General features: G+C 33.7%; 1 protein-coding gene across 2 annotated transcripts in view; it reads right to left on the reverse strand.

The window, feature by feature from the left end:
* Positions 1-17,511, reverse strand: part of LOC135846851 (organic cation transporter protein-like) — a 109,387-nt gene that overhangs the window by 35,436 nt on the left and 56,440 nt on the right. Inside the window, exon 1 of one of the 2 annotated variants that reach the window (XM_065366192.1) lies at positions 11,434-11,658. The exons of the other annotated variant lie outside the window; for it this stretch is intronic. Within the exon in view, the coding sequence (XP_065222264.1) occupies positions 11,434-11,446 (13 nt within the window). The 5' untranslated portion in view covers positions 11,447-11,658. Of the gene's footprint in view, positions 1-11,433; positions 11,659-17,511 lie in introns of those variants that run through there. 2 annotated transcript variants of the gene reach the window in all.

Below are 17,511 nucleotides of genomic sequence, written 5' to 3' on the forward strand. Positions count from 1 at the left end.
CTAATTGAATAATTTTTGGTGAATCATTCGCGAAAGAATTGTATAATTTTTGGTGAATCATTCGCGAACGAATTGATTCGTATGAAGATTCGTTCGCGAACGAATTGATTCATTTACCTAATTTTTGTTAAATCATTTACAAATGAATTGATTCGTATAAATGACTCGTTCGCGAACGAATCGATTCATTTGCCTAATTTTTGGTGAATCATTTGCAAACGAATTGAATAGGAATAATTTTTGGTGAATCATTCGCGAACGAATTGATTTGTATAAATGACTTGTTCGCGAACGAATCGATTCATTTGACTAATTTTTGGCGAATCATTTGCGAAATTGCGAACGAACTGAATAATTTTTGGTGAATCATTCGCGAACGAATTGAATAATTTTTGGTAAATCATTCGCGAACGAATTGATTTGTGTAAAGGACTCGTTCGCGAACGAATCGATTCATTTACTTAATTTCAGATGAATCATTCGCGAACGAATTGAATAATTTTTGGTAAATCATTCGCGAACGAACTGAATAATTTTTGGCTAACCATTCGCGAACGAATTGAATAATTTTCGACGAATCATTCGCGAACGAATTGATTCATAAATTAAATAATTCATCCAATTCGTTGGCGAATGATTCGCTAAAAATGATTCTATTCGTTCGCGAATCGTTCTTTCGAAAAATTGTTCGTGAATGATTCCTTTAAATGAATTGATACTCTCACGAACAATTCACTTAGAAATGATTCAATTTATACGAAAACTATTCGTTTGAAAACAGATCAACTTGTAAATAAACGATTCGTTAAGAATGGTGGAGACTTTGTGAGATTTTAAGCTTCATCGAAATCGGTTCAGCAGTTTTCTAAGTATACAATGAGTTTTTAAAAAGTTTGTCGCTCGATTAGCTTGATTTTGTTGAGGATTAATATAACTTATGAGATTGGGATTTTGACAATCAAATAGAACCTCTACTAAAGATGAAGGCAAACTAACGTATCGAGTACTTGGGTATTTTTTTTTCAAAAAAAAAAACAACAACTAATAATTCAATAAAAACGATGCCAGTTTTCAATTCCGATTCACATTATGTAGTAAGTAGGAGTATGTACTCGGTAAAACGAACGACGTTTCGAATTTATGATTGAATAAAGGAAAAAGGGACACTGACGACTGCGCGACGACAGACGACCGACGACGACGTCAATCGAGGTAAAATCTGTTGAAAAAACACATCTTTATTTACAACAACAATAACAAAGAAAAAGCAAAGGTTCCAAGTTTTCGCGAATTATTACAATACAGTAGGATTTTAAATTAATGAAAAATTCAAAGACCATCCACGACGGTGCGCGACGCGGCGAGATGAGGCGAGATTTTCCATAAAAATGTAAATGCGATTTGCAATTTTATCGTATTCGGTTTTTGTACATCTGTAGATAATATAATATGGTATATAACTTTGGTGCAGAGTTTTATATTTTTTCTTCATTTACATATCAAAATAATTTCCAATTCGCAGTCGAGCTGTTGTTTATAATTTTCAGCGAAAATTTTAATTTTACTATACAACGAAAATCTCGCGGCATGCAAATTTTTTTCTAGCGGGTCCTTTTACTTATATAGTTATTCGTCAAAAAATATACCAAAACTTTACAACAATAAACGCCTCGTTTAGCATAATAAGCGCAGTACCTACACCTTTGAAGCGAATTCTTTTTCTCTTCTTTTTTCCCCCCGCGGTGATGAGATAGCGCGAAAATTAGGGCGGATAGCGGATAAGAGGGGTTAAAAGTCGAAAATCATGTTGGTGCTAAGTTTGTAAATGAGTGGCGCAGCGAGGGGAAAGAGGAAGATGAATTTTGATACCGATATATGTAAATTTTAACTTAGCTGTAAATACGCGAGGAGAAAATATCCGTATTAGGATTTCTTCGATTAAAATTTTATAAGAAATTTTACATAACTTTGTTTTGAATTTTTTTCAGCCCCCCCCCCTCCTGCCGCAAACCATAGTCGATAATGTTTGGTTATTTGTTTTGATGAGTCTATATGCACGCCAACTTGTTTTAGTTGTTTTCACACCTCCCCTCCCCCCCAAATTTTCTGATCGCAATAAAAATGGTTAAATTTAAGTATAAATTAAATTTTTTGGTAAATCCCCCCCCCCGTGTTTAAAAAAACAGAAATCATTCAATCTATCCAAAAATGTTATCATTTCTGCGTCAAAACTCTTTCAATGTCCCCTCCCCCTGGTGGTGGTGGATTTAGCATAATTACTCCCCCAGGTAGAAGAAAATTCTGCCCCTCCTTTTTGAAAAAAATAGTCAACTGGATATTTTCAATTCAGAATTCTTCCATGATAATTATGATCTTGTGAAAAAAGGAAAATTATATGTATTTATGACAAAATTATTGATTTCTTTTTATGAATATTTTTTCACAACTGCCCCTGAATTATGACTGCCCTAGCCAGCTGCCTGTACTACCTGCATGTAAGTTAAGTGCATCCCTGCAAATGAAAATAAAACGACAATTTTTTGGTGGTACTATTTCTCATCATTACAAGTTTGCTGTTGACCTGAACTTTTAAAAATGAAAACTTCCAATTTGAATAAACATTTACTGAAAACATTTTTGTGGTGTTTGGGTTGTATCTCACGCACCTTAATTTAGCAGCAACTTCGCGGTGTTTTTTCATGCGCCAACGTAGCGCCTGATGCATGCTTTGCTCATCCTAAATGCCAAGCATCATTATATTACTTTGTACTCTATGTACTCTCATTACCTTTATCTCTCGCGTTGTGTATGGTACTTTTTCATGTGAATAAATGTGTTACTTTTCATGTCAGTGTTTGCTTTATATGTATTTGCCAAAGTCAAACTAAGTATTTCAAAGGGGCTCAAATCGTACATGCACAACAGCCTAGCACCCTCAAGCAGTCAAGCTAATGGAAAGGCTGAAAGGTGACACAGAACACTCAAGGCTGCGGTGATGGTGCATCAGAAACTTGCTTGAATGGATGTTTTACTAGTAGTTTTGCTTGGTTTGCGCTCAATGATCAACAGCATACTCAAAATGTCTCCAGCTCAACTCACACTCAGTGCTGAACTCTGTTTACCTGAAGATTTTATTGCAGACTCACACACCTGAGCTGAAAAATGCGCTGGAATTCGTCAAGAATCTACAATTAGCATTGTAGAGTGTTGGAAAAGCGTTCAGACAACACCAAGACTCGCCTATTATTGTTCCAAAAGTGTTGGACACATGTACACATGTTTTCTTATGTGTTGAAATCCAACCTACCTCACAAATATACCACCTTACACCTGACTGCATCGATCTTGTGATTTGCCGAAAAGAAAACCTAATTGATATTGAGATCAACGGATAAGCAGTTTTGGTGTCAGTGGATCGCTTAAAGCCAGCATACTTAGTGCCTGCATCAGACATTGTCAAACCAAGGAGTCAAACTGAGGATACAGCAAAACCTGAGCCTACTCAGCAGCCCGAAGCTGGAAAAGGCCATCTGAAGCGCAGAGTACAATTTAAAGGCATCTACACGCGATAATGTAAGTATTTGTTTTAGGGATTATTTTTTTCAAAAACTTGTTTTTCTAGTTATAAATTCCAAAAAGCCTCATTTTCTTTAAAAATTGTCCAAAAATCTTATTGTTTTCTGTTTTTTGCTAACATTTAATTCTTCTACTGAAGAATGAAGATAAAATTATTGTTCCTAGTACTAGCTTCTTTGCTAATATATTTTACTGAATTTTTGTTTGTGTTTAGAATACAAAGGTTGTTTTTTTCTGTTTATAATTTTTGTTTTTCATATTTTATTCAGTTTTCACAAATAATATAAGTATGTATTTACTTTTGTTTACATTTAGCATTAAATAATTGTTCTTATTTTTGTTTTCACATCTTATTCAGTGTTTACAAGTACCTATATGATTATTTTTTGTAAACTATCAGTCAAAACTGTACAACTGTAAGGTGCACCGGGGGAAGTTGGAATTTGGGGTAAGTTAGAAAACTTGCTCTAGCGCCTAGAGGTTTATATCTGGCAAAGTGCTACTAAAGGTGACTTGAGGGTACTACCCCTACTTCATCACGGCTTAAAAATTTTCGCGATTCAGTTTCATTTTAGATGTCTTTGGTTCAATTGTATTTTGTTGTTGTTTTGAACTTATTTTGAATTTGGTCTAAAATACAGACTTTCTATATCTTAGTTTTTCGCATATAGCGGACGAACCGTGCGTCCTAGTGAAAATCTGATGAGAGTGATCTCAAAGAGAATTAAATTTTCTACAATTTTGTTTTTATGCAATTTTTCTAGGACGCTCGGTTTGTGATCTACACCTCTGCAAAGTTTAGCCTGTTCTGACTTCCCCCAATTGGGGTAAGTCAGGACAGTATATTTTATTCCACTGAGCGAAAGCTACTGTGTCAATCGCGCTCAAATTTTTACCATAGGTTAAGAACCCTTATGGGAACCTACATAATAAATTTGATCCATATTGGTTCATTAGAAGGGGAGTAACAGCTGGTCAAAGTTGAAATTGCGAAAAATCATTCTGACTTGCCCCGGTGCACCTTATATTAATTTTAATTTTAATTTTTTTTTTTGAAAAAGTTGAGTGGGCACGAGCCTTGTTTTAAAAACCTGACATCAAATTCAACACTTTGAAGTAATATACATCAAGAATTATTATTTCCAAACGGAACCTATTAAAAAAATGTTGACTCTAATTTTATGTCTCTTATTTTGATTTTTTTTTTAAATTTTGAGGCCTCTGTATAATAGAATCAACATTGGTGGAGATTGAGGAAGGTTTTTTTTCTTGAAAAATTTGTTATTTTGAAGAATTTTGAAGTAGAAATGAAAAATTTTCAACTTTGTTTAATTTTACAACAAGATTCTCAAAATTATTTGGGCAAATTAAGCGAATATTATGAGACATTTTCGAAAAAAAAATTTGGACCTCGATTTCTTTTATTATTTTTTTATTTTTTACAATTTTGGGGGCTTCATCACAGTTCATATCAGAGGATCAAGTTAGTATAGACTAAAATAGCTTGAGGGAGGGAGGGTGATTTTTTTTCTCAAAAAGAGAATTTGTTCAGAAGAATTCTGTCGTATTAAGTGGAAATTTTCCGATTTATTGGATTTTGTTTTCAACTTAGGGAGCTTCTTGACACGATTTAATCTCTATTGGAAGGCTATAAATTGTCAGGGATTTTTTTTGTTCGTAAAAGCCAACTTGTATTTTGTATGGCAAGTGGAGGTAAATAAAAATCTCAAAAATTTTTTATATTGGGAGCTGATATCCCATCGAAAAATCAATTTTCTTTCGGAAACACATCTGTACAGTCTCCGAGTGTCTCTCCACCTTTCATTTTTCGCGAGACATAAATTATGAAATATTAGATAAGTACCAAAACCCAAAGAATAATTTTGATGATTTTTACACGTTGAATTTCAAAAAAAAAAATCTCCTTCTACGAAGAACATCGTTAGTCAAACTTATTCCGTCGAAAAACCATGAGTAGGTAGAGGTACCCACTTCACGTTTAACAAATTGAAAACATAATTGATACCGAAACCCAGAGACAATTGCACAAGAAAAATATCTCGAACGATCGGGGGACTGGGAAAAATGAAATAAAAATACGAGTATTTCGTCATAGGTGTTTTTAAATTTACAACTTCACACCTGCGACTAACTACACCAAGTCCATTAAACCAGCACTTAGTAAATTACCAATTCTAGATTTAGGGGCGAGTGAAAAATTCGAAGAAAGAGAAGGCAATGCAATTATAACGTAATTCTCGCTAACTCGAACACCATTGTGTGCTTTTCAATGCACTTAGTCATTCGTCAAAAAACCCCCATGTGTACTTGGAAGTTGGATATACGATTACTCACTGTGTAAAAAAATTAGGAAGCATTAGAACGAATTAAAATCACGTTTGGATAGTAATAAGGTAATGAACATTTCAGATAGTATAAGATGATATCAATGACAGACCACAGCTCGTAAAACGAGACGCACCTTCGATCAAAGTCGTGGACACACGTCAACTTTATATGTTGTACTCACCTCATCATCACTGCAAAGCATAAGCAGTTTTGTTACGCCCAAAAACTTCGCGACCCTATAGTCAATTTTCAATTTATTTTTATTATCAAAGTATTAAAGACAATTATAAGTATGAATAATGATAAAAAAATATTTAAAATCAATTGTCACCGCAGGCAGAGGCGGTCGAATCTATTCGAATCGAGTTATTTATCATCTCGAAATCAATGATAAGCGAAAAAAAAAAATTTTCACCGGTCAATTTTTCACTTACGTCAAATCAAAGTGTTATTGTTTTTGAAAACTCGTCGACAAACGAACAGAGAAAGAAAACACGCGGATAAAGTATTTATTCCTAGAGTCTCACCTAATTAACCTTGGCATAATTCTTATCGATGAACCTGAACGTTATGATTTTTCTCTGCTTTTCCTTTAATACGAGTACGAGTACGTATCACGAGCCTACCTACATACATTTCTAAATCTTACGTAAGAATGTAAATCTCGTCTCTTTGTACTATACTCGTATTTTTTCCTCTCGCAGTCCGAATCATTTTTCCTGCTAGATAAATCGTAAGTTGGAAGAAAAACACGAGAAAAGGGTAAGGAATTGGAACCTTGACACTTGTTGATTACATTTTGATGTTTTTGCCAGTTTCATGACTTTATAAATTAAACGATTATATTATAATTGAATGAGAATAAAATGTACGCGTTTTACATCGCCCAATGGATCTATAAGCCCATATGGGATCGTACAGTTTGTCATTAAAAAAATCAAACGAGGAAGTTTTATTTTTTTCACTCCATTTGAAACTAATAAGTTTACTCGTAAATGCGATCGCGGTGCTTTTAAGACGAATTATATTACTTTTCATCTCATTTATAATCGCCTCCTCCTCCTCCTCCTCATCGTGAATTTACGCGTATTTCATCGCTTCATCTACACTCTTGCGTGAAATGAACTTGAATATTGGGCTGGAAAAAAATGACGCATTCGGGTATTCAAATTGAAAGCGAAATCTGCTCGCAAATGTTCTCGTATTATACTGAATAGAAAATAATTTTCGATAAACTTTTTCGCAAATTATGAAATAGAAAAAAAAACCGCGTCGTCGATTTTCAAAGTAATTTGAAACATTTCAATATAAACTTCATCTCCGAGTCCGTATAGTTAATCCGTCAGTTTGTCGAAATGAATAAAAAGTCAATCTGAAAAGTTTCAAAATTCTCGACGATTGGTACCCCCTTATACCATAGTATGCGAATTCGAGTAGAGAATCTGGATTTTATTTTTTCAGCGAGGTTTTTTGTACGAGTACGATGAAGATGGAAGATGAATTTGGTCATTGTCGATGCGATTTCGCATAAAAAAAATGTGTAATTTAAGGAAGAAAATTTAATGGAAATGAATAAAGTGCAGAAAGGTTTCATTCAATGGAAGCATTTTTTCCTACCCGAAGCATTCTATAAATGAGATCAATCGATTTTTTTTTCAAAATTGGTCCCGGATTTTTCAGTTTTTGATGAAATTTCATTAACTGAGTCAAAATGAAATTCAACACTTGTGATATGGAGTCGAATCCATCGTCCTTGTGACTCTTTCGATCAATTTTGGTAAATGGTAAATATTTTCAAAATCCGTTTGTGCCAGGAGAGAACCCGAAGATCCGCTGGAGGCTCCAAATCTGCTCGAAATCATCGCCAATTGACCTTGGAGTTCGAAAATAGAGCATGAACCGAATTTCAGCCATTTTTACGTTAATTTGATCAAATTATAATTTTTTTTGTGTGAAAGGAGCCAGATTCAAAACGTTAGAAATTTGTCAAAAATCGAGAAATTAATTTAAGTATAGCTGAAATTTGCGCTGAGAATGTATTTGGAAAAGAAAAACTCTCTCCTTATTTTTAAGCTTCATATTGCAAAGATCTTTTCAAAAAGTACAACTTTTCATCATCAGGCAAAAAAATAAGGAGAGAGTATTTTCTTTTCCAATTATTGGACTCCTTAGTTTTGGTTCATCCTTTACCTGAGAATGTATCTTGGAGTCTTCTTTCGATTCCATAGTATCGATGATTTGAAAATGAACGAAAAAGATTCTCTGCCAAAAGGGAAGGGGGAGTCAAAATTTTCACAGGTTACATTTCTTTTAGGTCTTTTAAAATGAAACTGTATAATTAAAGGAAAAAAATCAACAGAATAGTTTGAAGCGTGTCAATCGATTTTCGAATAGGAAGAGGAAGCTGAGGGGGGGGGGGTCAAATATTTTGATAGTTGATAGTTGAATTTGAAAACGTGCAATTTGAACGACGAAAAATTATGAAATTTCGGCAAAATTCTGCAAAAAAATTCATTGGAAACGACCTCAAACATCCTTCATACAGAATTCCAGTGAAATTTGACAAAAAGTTGCAAAAACTCCATAAAATATCGTTAGAATGACCGAAATGCTTGCATCAGCAAATCGAAAAAAAAATATAATGAAATTCCTGTAAAATTTGACAAAAATTTAATTAAAAAATATTAAAAAGCATAAAAACTCAAAAAAAGCGTTAAAATTATCGAAAATCTTACCCCCAAAAAATAATGAAATTTCAGTAAAATCTTGCAAAAAAACTGCATGAAAAAATATTGAAAACATTTCAGAATGATATAAAAATAAAGAAAATGCGGTAAAATTGATGAAAATTACCTAAAAATGATAAAAATTCGGTCAAATTTAGTAAAAATTCCGTGGGAAATTATTACAAAAAACATGTTAAAATGGCATAAAACATCAATAAGGCCCAAAGTGAAGGATTAAAATGAATGAAAATGACCAAAAAATAATGAAAGATCAATAAAACTTGATAAATTATTTCAAAAATTGCGTTAAAAATCGTTATAATAACTTGAAAACGCGAATAATCTATCAAAATCACTGCAAAACCAACAAAATTTGATAAAATTTGGATAAATTTGGCTAAAAAATCAAAAACTACCACAAACAGATGAAATTTTATCAAAATTCGGAAAAATTTGCTCAGAACATCATTTAAATTTAGGTATTAACAAGATCATTAAAAAAAATAACCAAAAACTGATGCAATTTTTAGAAACCGTTGCAAAATTCAACGAAAATTGCGTAGAATGTTGTTGAAACGATACAAATGATATTAGAACACTTTAAAACTATTAAAATCATTCAAATTCACCAAAATGTAATAAAAGTTCCAAAAAATTCAACAAATTTGGCAAAATTCTAAAAAAAAAAAATAGTGAAATCATTAAAAAATTGTCTAAAACAAATGTCTCAAAAAATTTTCAAAATTTTAGTGCACGTTCAATTTTCTAGGCCGCATGAAGCTTTTTTTTCAACGAAAAAATCATTTTTCTACACCTTTCCTTCCCTCTTCCCTCCTCTTGAAAAAAATGAAATTCTTCTCGAACATTCAAAGGCGAACCAACTTGCGAAATTCGATTCGAAATGCACTGATTTTTATCATCAGATTTCTTACGAATTATTGAAAATTCGAGTTCGGTCTGTAAAAAAGATCAGAATTTATTTGAATTGAGATAGGAAGTGGAAATTTGGTTTCAGGATACCATTTTTGATCTCTCGGATGGATTTAGTGGTGTTTTCGAGTCTTTTTAGAACTTCAAGAAGATTTTTGAATTAATTCAATTTTTGAAAAAAATTTCAAAAAAGGATCTCTCAAATTAAATTCAAAATTCGCCAGCTCAGATCAACCGTTGTAATGAAACTTTCAATCAATTTATTTACAAGCTCCCCCCTCCGGTTCTCGCTGTGTCTGTTTAAATCTGTAGTTTTATTGGATGTGTTTTCGAGAGTTGGAAACTTCAAAAATTTGTTGGAATTTTCAGATTGGGTTGAAAAAGTAACCAATCGATTTGTATTATCAAAAAACGAGTGAGATGTAAACCACCATTTCGGCTTTATTTTTCATTTGATTTACTTAATTTTGACATTAATATGAAGAAAGTGTTTTCAAATTTGTCTGAAAAAAAAGTATAAGTTTCCCCTTGTGGTGTATTTTTTGATGATTTTCTGCAAGTTTAGTTCCATCAAACTTTTTTTTTGTTTTTTTTTGGGGGGGGGGGATCTACTTTTTCCCATATTTGTAATTTTTTCGTCAAATTTTTCTGTAAAAAAAAAAAAGTATTTTCAGAAATGAACGTTTACTTTATAATTTTGAAAAAATTTGAACGACTTCGATAGATATTCTGAAACCAGTATAGAATCATTCGCGAACGAATCACCGATAGGTACATGCCTCTACCTACCAACCTACGTATTGGTTTTTTGAACAATTGATTACGTATACCTACCTTCAATTACCCAATCTATTTCCGAAATGCTATTGTGTAATTACCTAAATTTTAAATGGTTCGTATTTTTCTTTGTCGACAATTCAACGCTACATATTTTTCACGTTGTTATTTTCGAAAGGAACTAATCGCGTATTAGTTCGCGAACGATTATGGTGTGGAATTTAAATAAACAACAACCAACTCGATAAATGCTACCCAAAACGTAATTTTTTTCCTTCAAATTGCTCGGTTTAGAAAATACACTCGGACTCGGGTGCTTAAAAATCGAGCCAATGTTGCCAACAAATTGTGTAATTTGTATTTGGAATCGACCAAGACTCACGTGTGCCTCATTTTGAGGACCCTGTGTTTTTAATTATTGCCCTCGGGGATAAATTTTAATCAATACACATCATGAAATTATTTTTCACCGCAAACCAATAATTTTTTACTCAATATTTTCTGTTCTACTGAAGTGGCTTCAAGTGTACAAAATATTGTGTATTTGTATTCATCAAATTTTAGATTCGTGAAAAAAATGCGAGGATTTCGAAAACTTTTGATTGAGAATGAATTCAGATAACTATGCTTGAAATTTAGGTTTTTGAAGATAAGATTTTTATTTCAATATTTACATTATTTTACTTATCTATTTTTTTTTTCCATTTGTAAGTATTTTGTGATTGGGAAATAAATCGAAGACTCGAGTTTGACCATGAACAGTTTCAATTTACGTATGAATCGTCAAAAAAAAAATCAAGTTGTTGTCAATAAATTGAATGTGTTGAATTTCAAAAAAAAAAAAAAAAATTGAAATTAAAGATCAATCAATTAATAAAATTTTCAGCTGATTTTGAATTCAAATTTCACGCCGAAAACTTGCCATAATTTTCTCAAGACACCACAAAAATTGTAAAAATTAAACAAAAAAAATAAAAATAAAAATAAACATTCGATCGAAAAAAATTACCAAATCATTATAATAATTCACACGCAGATAGGTATTTTAACTAAGAAAAAAAATATAAAAACTCACCTTTCACTCCCATAATGTTATTTATGAAAGTTTGAAAAAAAATGCACTCGTTAAAAAATTATTTTAAAAAAACCATCACTCCATTTTAACCATCTCGTTTTCGAGTAAAATAATTTTTCTACGCGAAAAAACGACGACGAAACGCGTATAAAAATTTGCAATAGTGCGCGTGTTTCGAGAGCTTGTTGAAGAATAAGGAAACCGGCGAACCCATCCGGTTATAAGTTGTAGTAGATTAACTTCGCGTATAAGAGGTTTGGGAGTAGCTGCGAACAAAATCATTGACCTTAAAAACCAATTAACTCTTCTTTTTTTCTTTCTTTATTTTTGCTTCTTTTTTTTCAAAATAGTTATTACTTGTACTAGAGGGTGGGGGGGGGGGGGGATTGAACCAGATGTGTTTGATTTTTGATCGTAATGTGCGTACTATATGTATGAGTGGATTAATGTGTAATGCGTATGTAGTGAAAGTAATACGATGCTAAATGACGTTTGTCAATCTTTATTACTTTGTTATTGCGTTTTATAGTGAGATAAGAATGTATCGAAGGCAGGATGCCAGATTGCCGGTGGCAAATCTTTCGTCGAAATCGAGATGTCGAATGATTTCTTTTTTTTCGTTTGATTTTTTATTTTACGTTGCATGTATTATTTATAAAGAATATGAAATGTGGCAAAATCATTTTTGTAAGCTAAATATTTTCAGTGGAAAAATTTTTTAAAAATATCTTTTGATTTGACTGTGAGGCTGGGGATTGTGTCGTTGTGGGGGACGCAAAATTTGAACATGAGTGAACTAAATCAGATCTTTTTATAACTTTAAAATCGTGAAATGAGCAAAACCCAAGAAATTCGAGATTTTTGTCATTTCCTGATCATATTATCATGATACGTACGACAATAATTGCAGAAAAATCGTGGTAATCGTGAAATTCATTCAAAACACGAAAGTCGTGCTATCGACAAACTTCAATGAACAAACGACAAGAAAATTGAAAATTTTACAGAGCTGCTGTAAATGAAAAATTTGTAGTTATGCACTTACTTGTAAGAAATCAGAAATCACGATTTGAAAAAGGGTAAATAAAAATCACAAAATAATTTCCCAAAATTTGAACAAACCAGCTCCAAAAATATTGAAAAAAAATCGGAGTGTTGATCTCCATTTTTTAACAAATCAAAGATTCCTGAATTTTGTGAATTGCACCCTCTTTGAAGTTCTGAGTTCATAAAAATTAACATTTTTTTTTTTTTAGTAAAAATGGATCCAACTAGCAAACTTTTTTGAGATGTCTGTTTCCGATTTGAACGAGACCGTGATTTTAGGAAAGCATAGTCTGAAATCCCAGTAACCAAAAATTTCAGTTGTTCAATAAAAAGAATGGAAATTAGACCTGAAAGAAATACAACTCTCTCGAATCGAATTTCACCATTTCTGGCTATTCTGGAGCCTCCAGCGACATTTTCGAGTTCTACAGAATTTAATCATTTTCCCCTCATCTACATAATTATTATGTTAAATTTTTATTTTCTTGTGATTCATTCGTTCGCGAACAATTTTTCTCATCCGAGCGAATCGTTCGCAAACGAATCATTTACACTTTTCATCAAAAGATCAGAGAATTTTTGGTTTTGTCGAATTGTGCAACACACACCTACATATGATTTGAATCCCGAGTTTCTGAGTGAATCGTTCGCAAACGAATGAAATCCGGTTTTTGATGATAGGATTAGAACTGTCAACTTTCGCCTTGTAATTTACGCTAAATTTCATTCTCCAGCGATTCATCGTTCGCGAACGATCTTTCTTATCCGAGCGAATCGTTCGCGAACGAAATCGTTCACGAGTTAGGTTAAAATAATGTTTTGTTTGAACTTGTCGTGTATTATTACCTGATTTTATTTACATCTGATTCATTTGTTCTCGATCTCGAATGATTCAGCGTCTCCGAGCAAATCGTTCGCGAACGAATTGAATCTAGTTATTGGTGATCGGACTAAAATTTTCGAATTTCGTCAAGTTATCCCTGCCAAATTTCATTTTTTAGTGATTTATTCGTTCGCGAACGATTTTTTTCATCCGAGCAAATCGTTCGCGAACGAATTGAATCTAGTTATTGGTGATCGGACTAAAATTTTCGAATTTCGTCAAGTTATCCCTGCCAAATTTCATTTTTCAGTGATTCATTCGTTCGCGAACGATGTTTTTCATCCGAGCGAATCGTTCGCGAACGAATCATTTAAACTTTTCATCAAACGTTCAGAGCATGTTTGGTTTTGTCGAATCGTGCAGCATACACATGATTTGAATCCCGAGTAATTCATTCATTCACGAATGATTCATCATTTCTGAGCAAATCGTTCGTGAACGAATTGAATCCACCATTTGATGATAGGACTAAAACTTTCAACTTTCGTCAAGTTATCCCAGCCAAATTTAATTTCCCAGTGATTAATTCGTCCGCGAACAATTTTTCTCATCCGAGCGAATCGTTCGCGAACGAATCATCTACACTTTTCATCGATAGATCAGAGAATTTCTGGGTGATTTTCATTTCTGATAAAATCCGTCGCAAAAGAATTGAATCCGGGTTTTAATGGCAAGATTAGAACTGTTAACTTTCGCCATGTAATCTTCGCTAAATTTCATTTTCCAACAATTCATTCGTTCGCGAACGATTTCTCTCATCCGAGCGAATCGTTCGCGAACGAAATCGTTCACGAGTTAGATTTAAAAAATGTTTTGTTTGATTTTGTCGTGTATTACCTGATTTTATTTTCATCTCTGAATCATTCGCCCTCGAGTGATTCATTCGTTCGCGAACGATTTTTTTCGTTCGAGCAAATCGTTCGCGAACGAATCATTCTACACTTTTCATCACAATATTAGAGAATGTTTAGTTTTGTCGAATCGTGCAACATACAAATAGGTATATAAGATTTGAATCCTGATTTCCTGAATAATTCAGTCATTCACGAATGATTCATTGTTTCTGAGCAAATCGTTCGCGAACGAATTGAATCCAGTTTTTGTTGATGATAGGAATTAGAACAACGGTCAACTCTTGCCATGTAGGTAATCTACACTAAATTTCATTATTCCATGGCGATTCATTCGTTCGGGAACGATTTCTCTCATCCGAGCGAATCGTTCGCGAACGAAATCGTTCAGGAGTTAGATTAAAATAATGTTTTGTTTGATCTTGTCGTGTATTATTACCTGACTTTATTTTCATCTGATTCATTTTGATCTCGATCTCGAATGATTCAGCGTCGCCGAGCAAATCGTTCGCGAACGAATTGAATCTAGTTATTGATGATCGGACTAAAATTTTCGAATTTCGTCAAGTTATCTCTGCTAAATTTCATTTTCCTGTGATTCATTCGTTCGCGAACGATTTTTTTCATTCGAGCAAATCGTTCGTGAACGAATAATTTTACATTTTTCATCACAATATCAGAGAATGTTTAGTTTTGTCGAATCGTGCAACATACATATGATTTGAATCCTGCATGATTCAGTCAGTCACGAATGATTCATCATTTCTGACCAAATCGTTTGCGAACGAATTGAATCCAGTTTTTGGTAATGATAGGAATTAGAATAACGATCAACTTTTGCCATGTAATCTACACTAAATTTCACTCTCCCACGGCGATTCATTCGTTCGCGAACGATTTCTCTCATTCGAGCGAATCGTTCGCGAACGAAATCGTTCACGAGTTAGATTGAAATAATCTTTTGTTTAATCTTGTTGTGTATTACCTGATTTTATTTTCATCTGATTCATTCGTTCTCGATCTCGAATGATTCAGCGTCTCCGAGCAAATCGTTCGCGAACGAATTGAATCTAGTTATTGGTGATCGGGCTAAAATTTTCGAATTTCTTCAAGTTATCCCCGTCAAATTTCATTTTCCAGTGATTCATTCGTTCGCGAACGATTTTTTTCATCCGAGCCCCGAGCGAATCGTTCGCGAACGAATTGAATCTAGTTATTGGTGATCGGGCTAAAATTTTCGAATTTCTTCAAGTTATCCCCGTCAAATTTCATTTTCCAGTGATTCATTCGTTCGCGAACGATTTTTCTCCTCCGAGCGAATCGTTCGTGAACGATTTCGTCCATGGTTTATATGGATAGATTAAAGAATGTTTCTCTTTGTCTTGTCGCGTGCCATTTGTTTCCACATTTTTCTTACTAATTCATTCGTTCGTTTCTGAGCAAATCGTTAGTGAACGAATTGAATCCAGTAACTTCCGCCCTGTCATCTAGACCAAATATTTTTCGCAGGAAACTTTTTGTGATAGAATTTTAATGTTGACAATTTTTGTGGTTTTCAAACATGTTGCCCCTTTATCATATTTTTCTCAATTTTCAAGAATTTTTTAGCCAATTTTACAAATTTACTTCACATTTGACGAGATATTGTAGAAATAACTTACCTATAAGTAATGACATAATATCTCGTCATTAACGAAGCTTTTCTTATACAAAGAAACACGTTTCTGTAAACGAACAGGTGTTGGAAAATACTGTAAAATACGAAATGCGTCAAACCAAAATGATCAAGGTTATTGATCAGGAATCTAAAACATCAAATTCGTGATAACACTTGCTCAACGTACGAGTAGATGTCATTTACGTACCAAATCGTGACTTAATGGTACCGTTCGTGACTTTGGTGATTTTTTTCCCCTTCTAAAGTGCACAAAGTGTACCTACAATGCATCTAGCTCGGTATAAGTATGTATAAGGTATCGAATCGAAGAAAGTGTTCAATCGATTCCGCGAGATTGTTTCCTTTTTTCAATTAATCATCTCGGCGGCGCGGCGATGTCCTTTAACCTACTTTAAAACGCCTTACAGAGAGTTACCTACTCGTAGTTTGGACAATCGAATTTGAAAATGTATCAGTCATTACGCGATGACTGATACACCATGTCAGTTGAAAACCCCAAGTACTCGCAGCTCGCAATGACTAGTCGATATTCCGCCAATATCTGCCTTAAGGGTGGGTAGGTGGATTCGAGTGGCGAAAAATCAAACACCTTTAGGTGCTCGATATGTATACATAATAACTCCTACAGCACCCACATTTAATAAATCTCAATGAATCGATAATGCGTGATTGAAATGCCAACTCGAACAGCAGGTGGTAACACACAACACATAGCCCTGCCGGCCAAAAAGATTTACTACAAAATAAAACGTTATTTATCCGCATCGAGTCAGTCGGCTGTCACATTAGAGGACTTTTATTAGCCTATATACGATTCATTACGAAAATAAAAAAATAAAAAAACTATATACACCTTTCAAAAAAAAAAAAATGTCAATTCGAATCCGTACGAGTATGCGTAATTCACTCTCGCGTGTCGAAAATTTCAATTTGTAATCCTTTCGTGCGTGTTTCCCCCTACCCCCTCCCCCAACCACAACAACTCTTAACCCATCACTTGCTGAAAAAAAAAATCGTTTCAAGGATATGGTACGCGAATTGTCACATACGTACGCTGAGGATAATGGAATCACACGTGGAAAAAAATCCAATTTCGTCCGAGTGGTGAGAATCCTTCTGGTGATAAGAAATTTTACGCCACTTAATTTCATTTAAAGACCGATTCTTCACCCGCTAACAAACTCGACGAGCTATTTTCCCGTCGTAAAAATCACGCTACGAGTACCAACTACCTACCAATTAGAAGTAGGTATTTGTTTGGAATAAAAATCGCCATAGTCGACAGAGTTCGTGAATTCGTCAGAAAAAATATCCAAAAATTAATTTCGCAATCGCGTTACTTTTTTAATGTGAATAAGTTAACACTCTGTGATCACGAAATTGGCGGAAAAAATCAGCAGACCTTCAGAAAACACGTGGCTTGTCGCGAAAATAATTTTATTCTTTGGGTACCTAACACGTACCTACCATAGCTACATGTCCCTAGAGGTATCTGCTATCCACGAGCAATTACGTCTCAGGTGTGAAGAGCTTTCAAGTTGTAAAATTTACATGCATCGGGATTGATTTTTATTACATAGTTGTTTTTAGAGATTGCAAGAATTGGATATTTTATTCGA

Source organism: Planococcus citri, chromosome 5, assembly GCF_950023065.1.
Source record: "Planococcus citri chromosome 5, ihPlaCitr1.1, whole genome shotgun sequence".
Classification (NCBI taxonomy): domain Eukaryota; kingdom Metazoa; phylum Arthropoda; class Insecta; order Hemiptera; family Pseudococcidae; genus Planococcus; species Planococcus citri.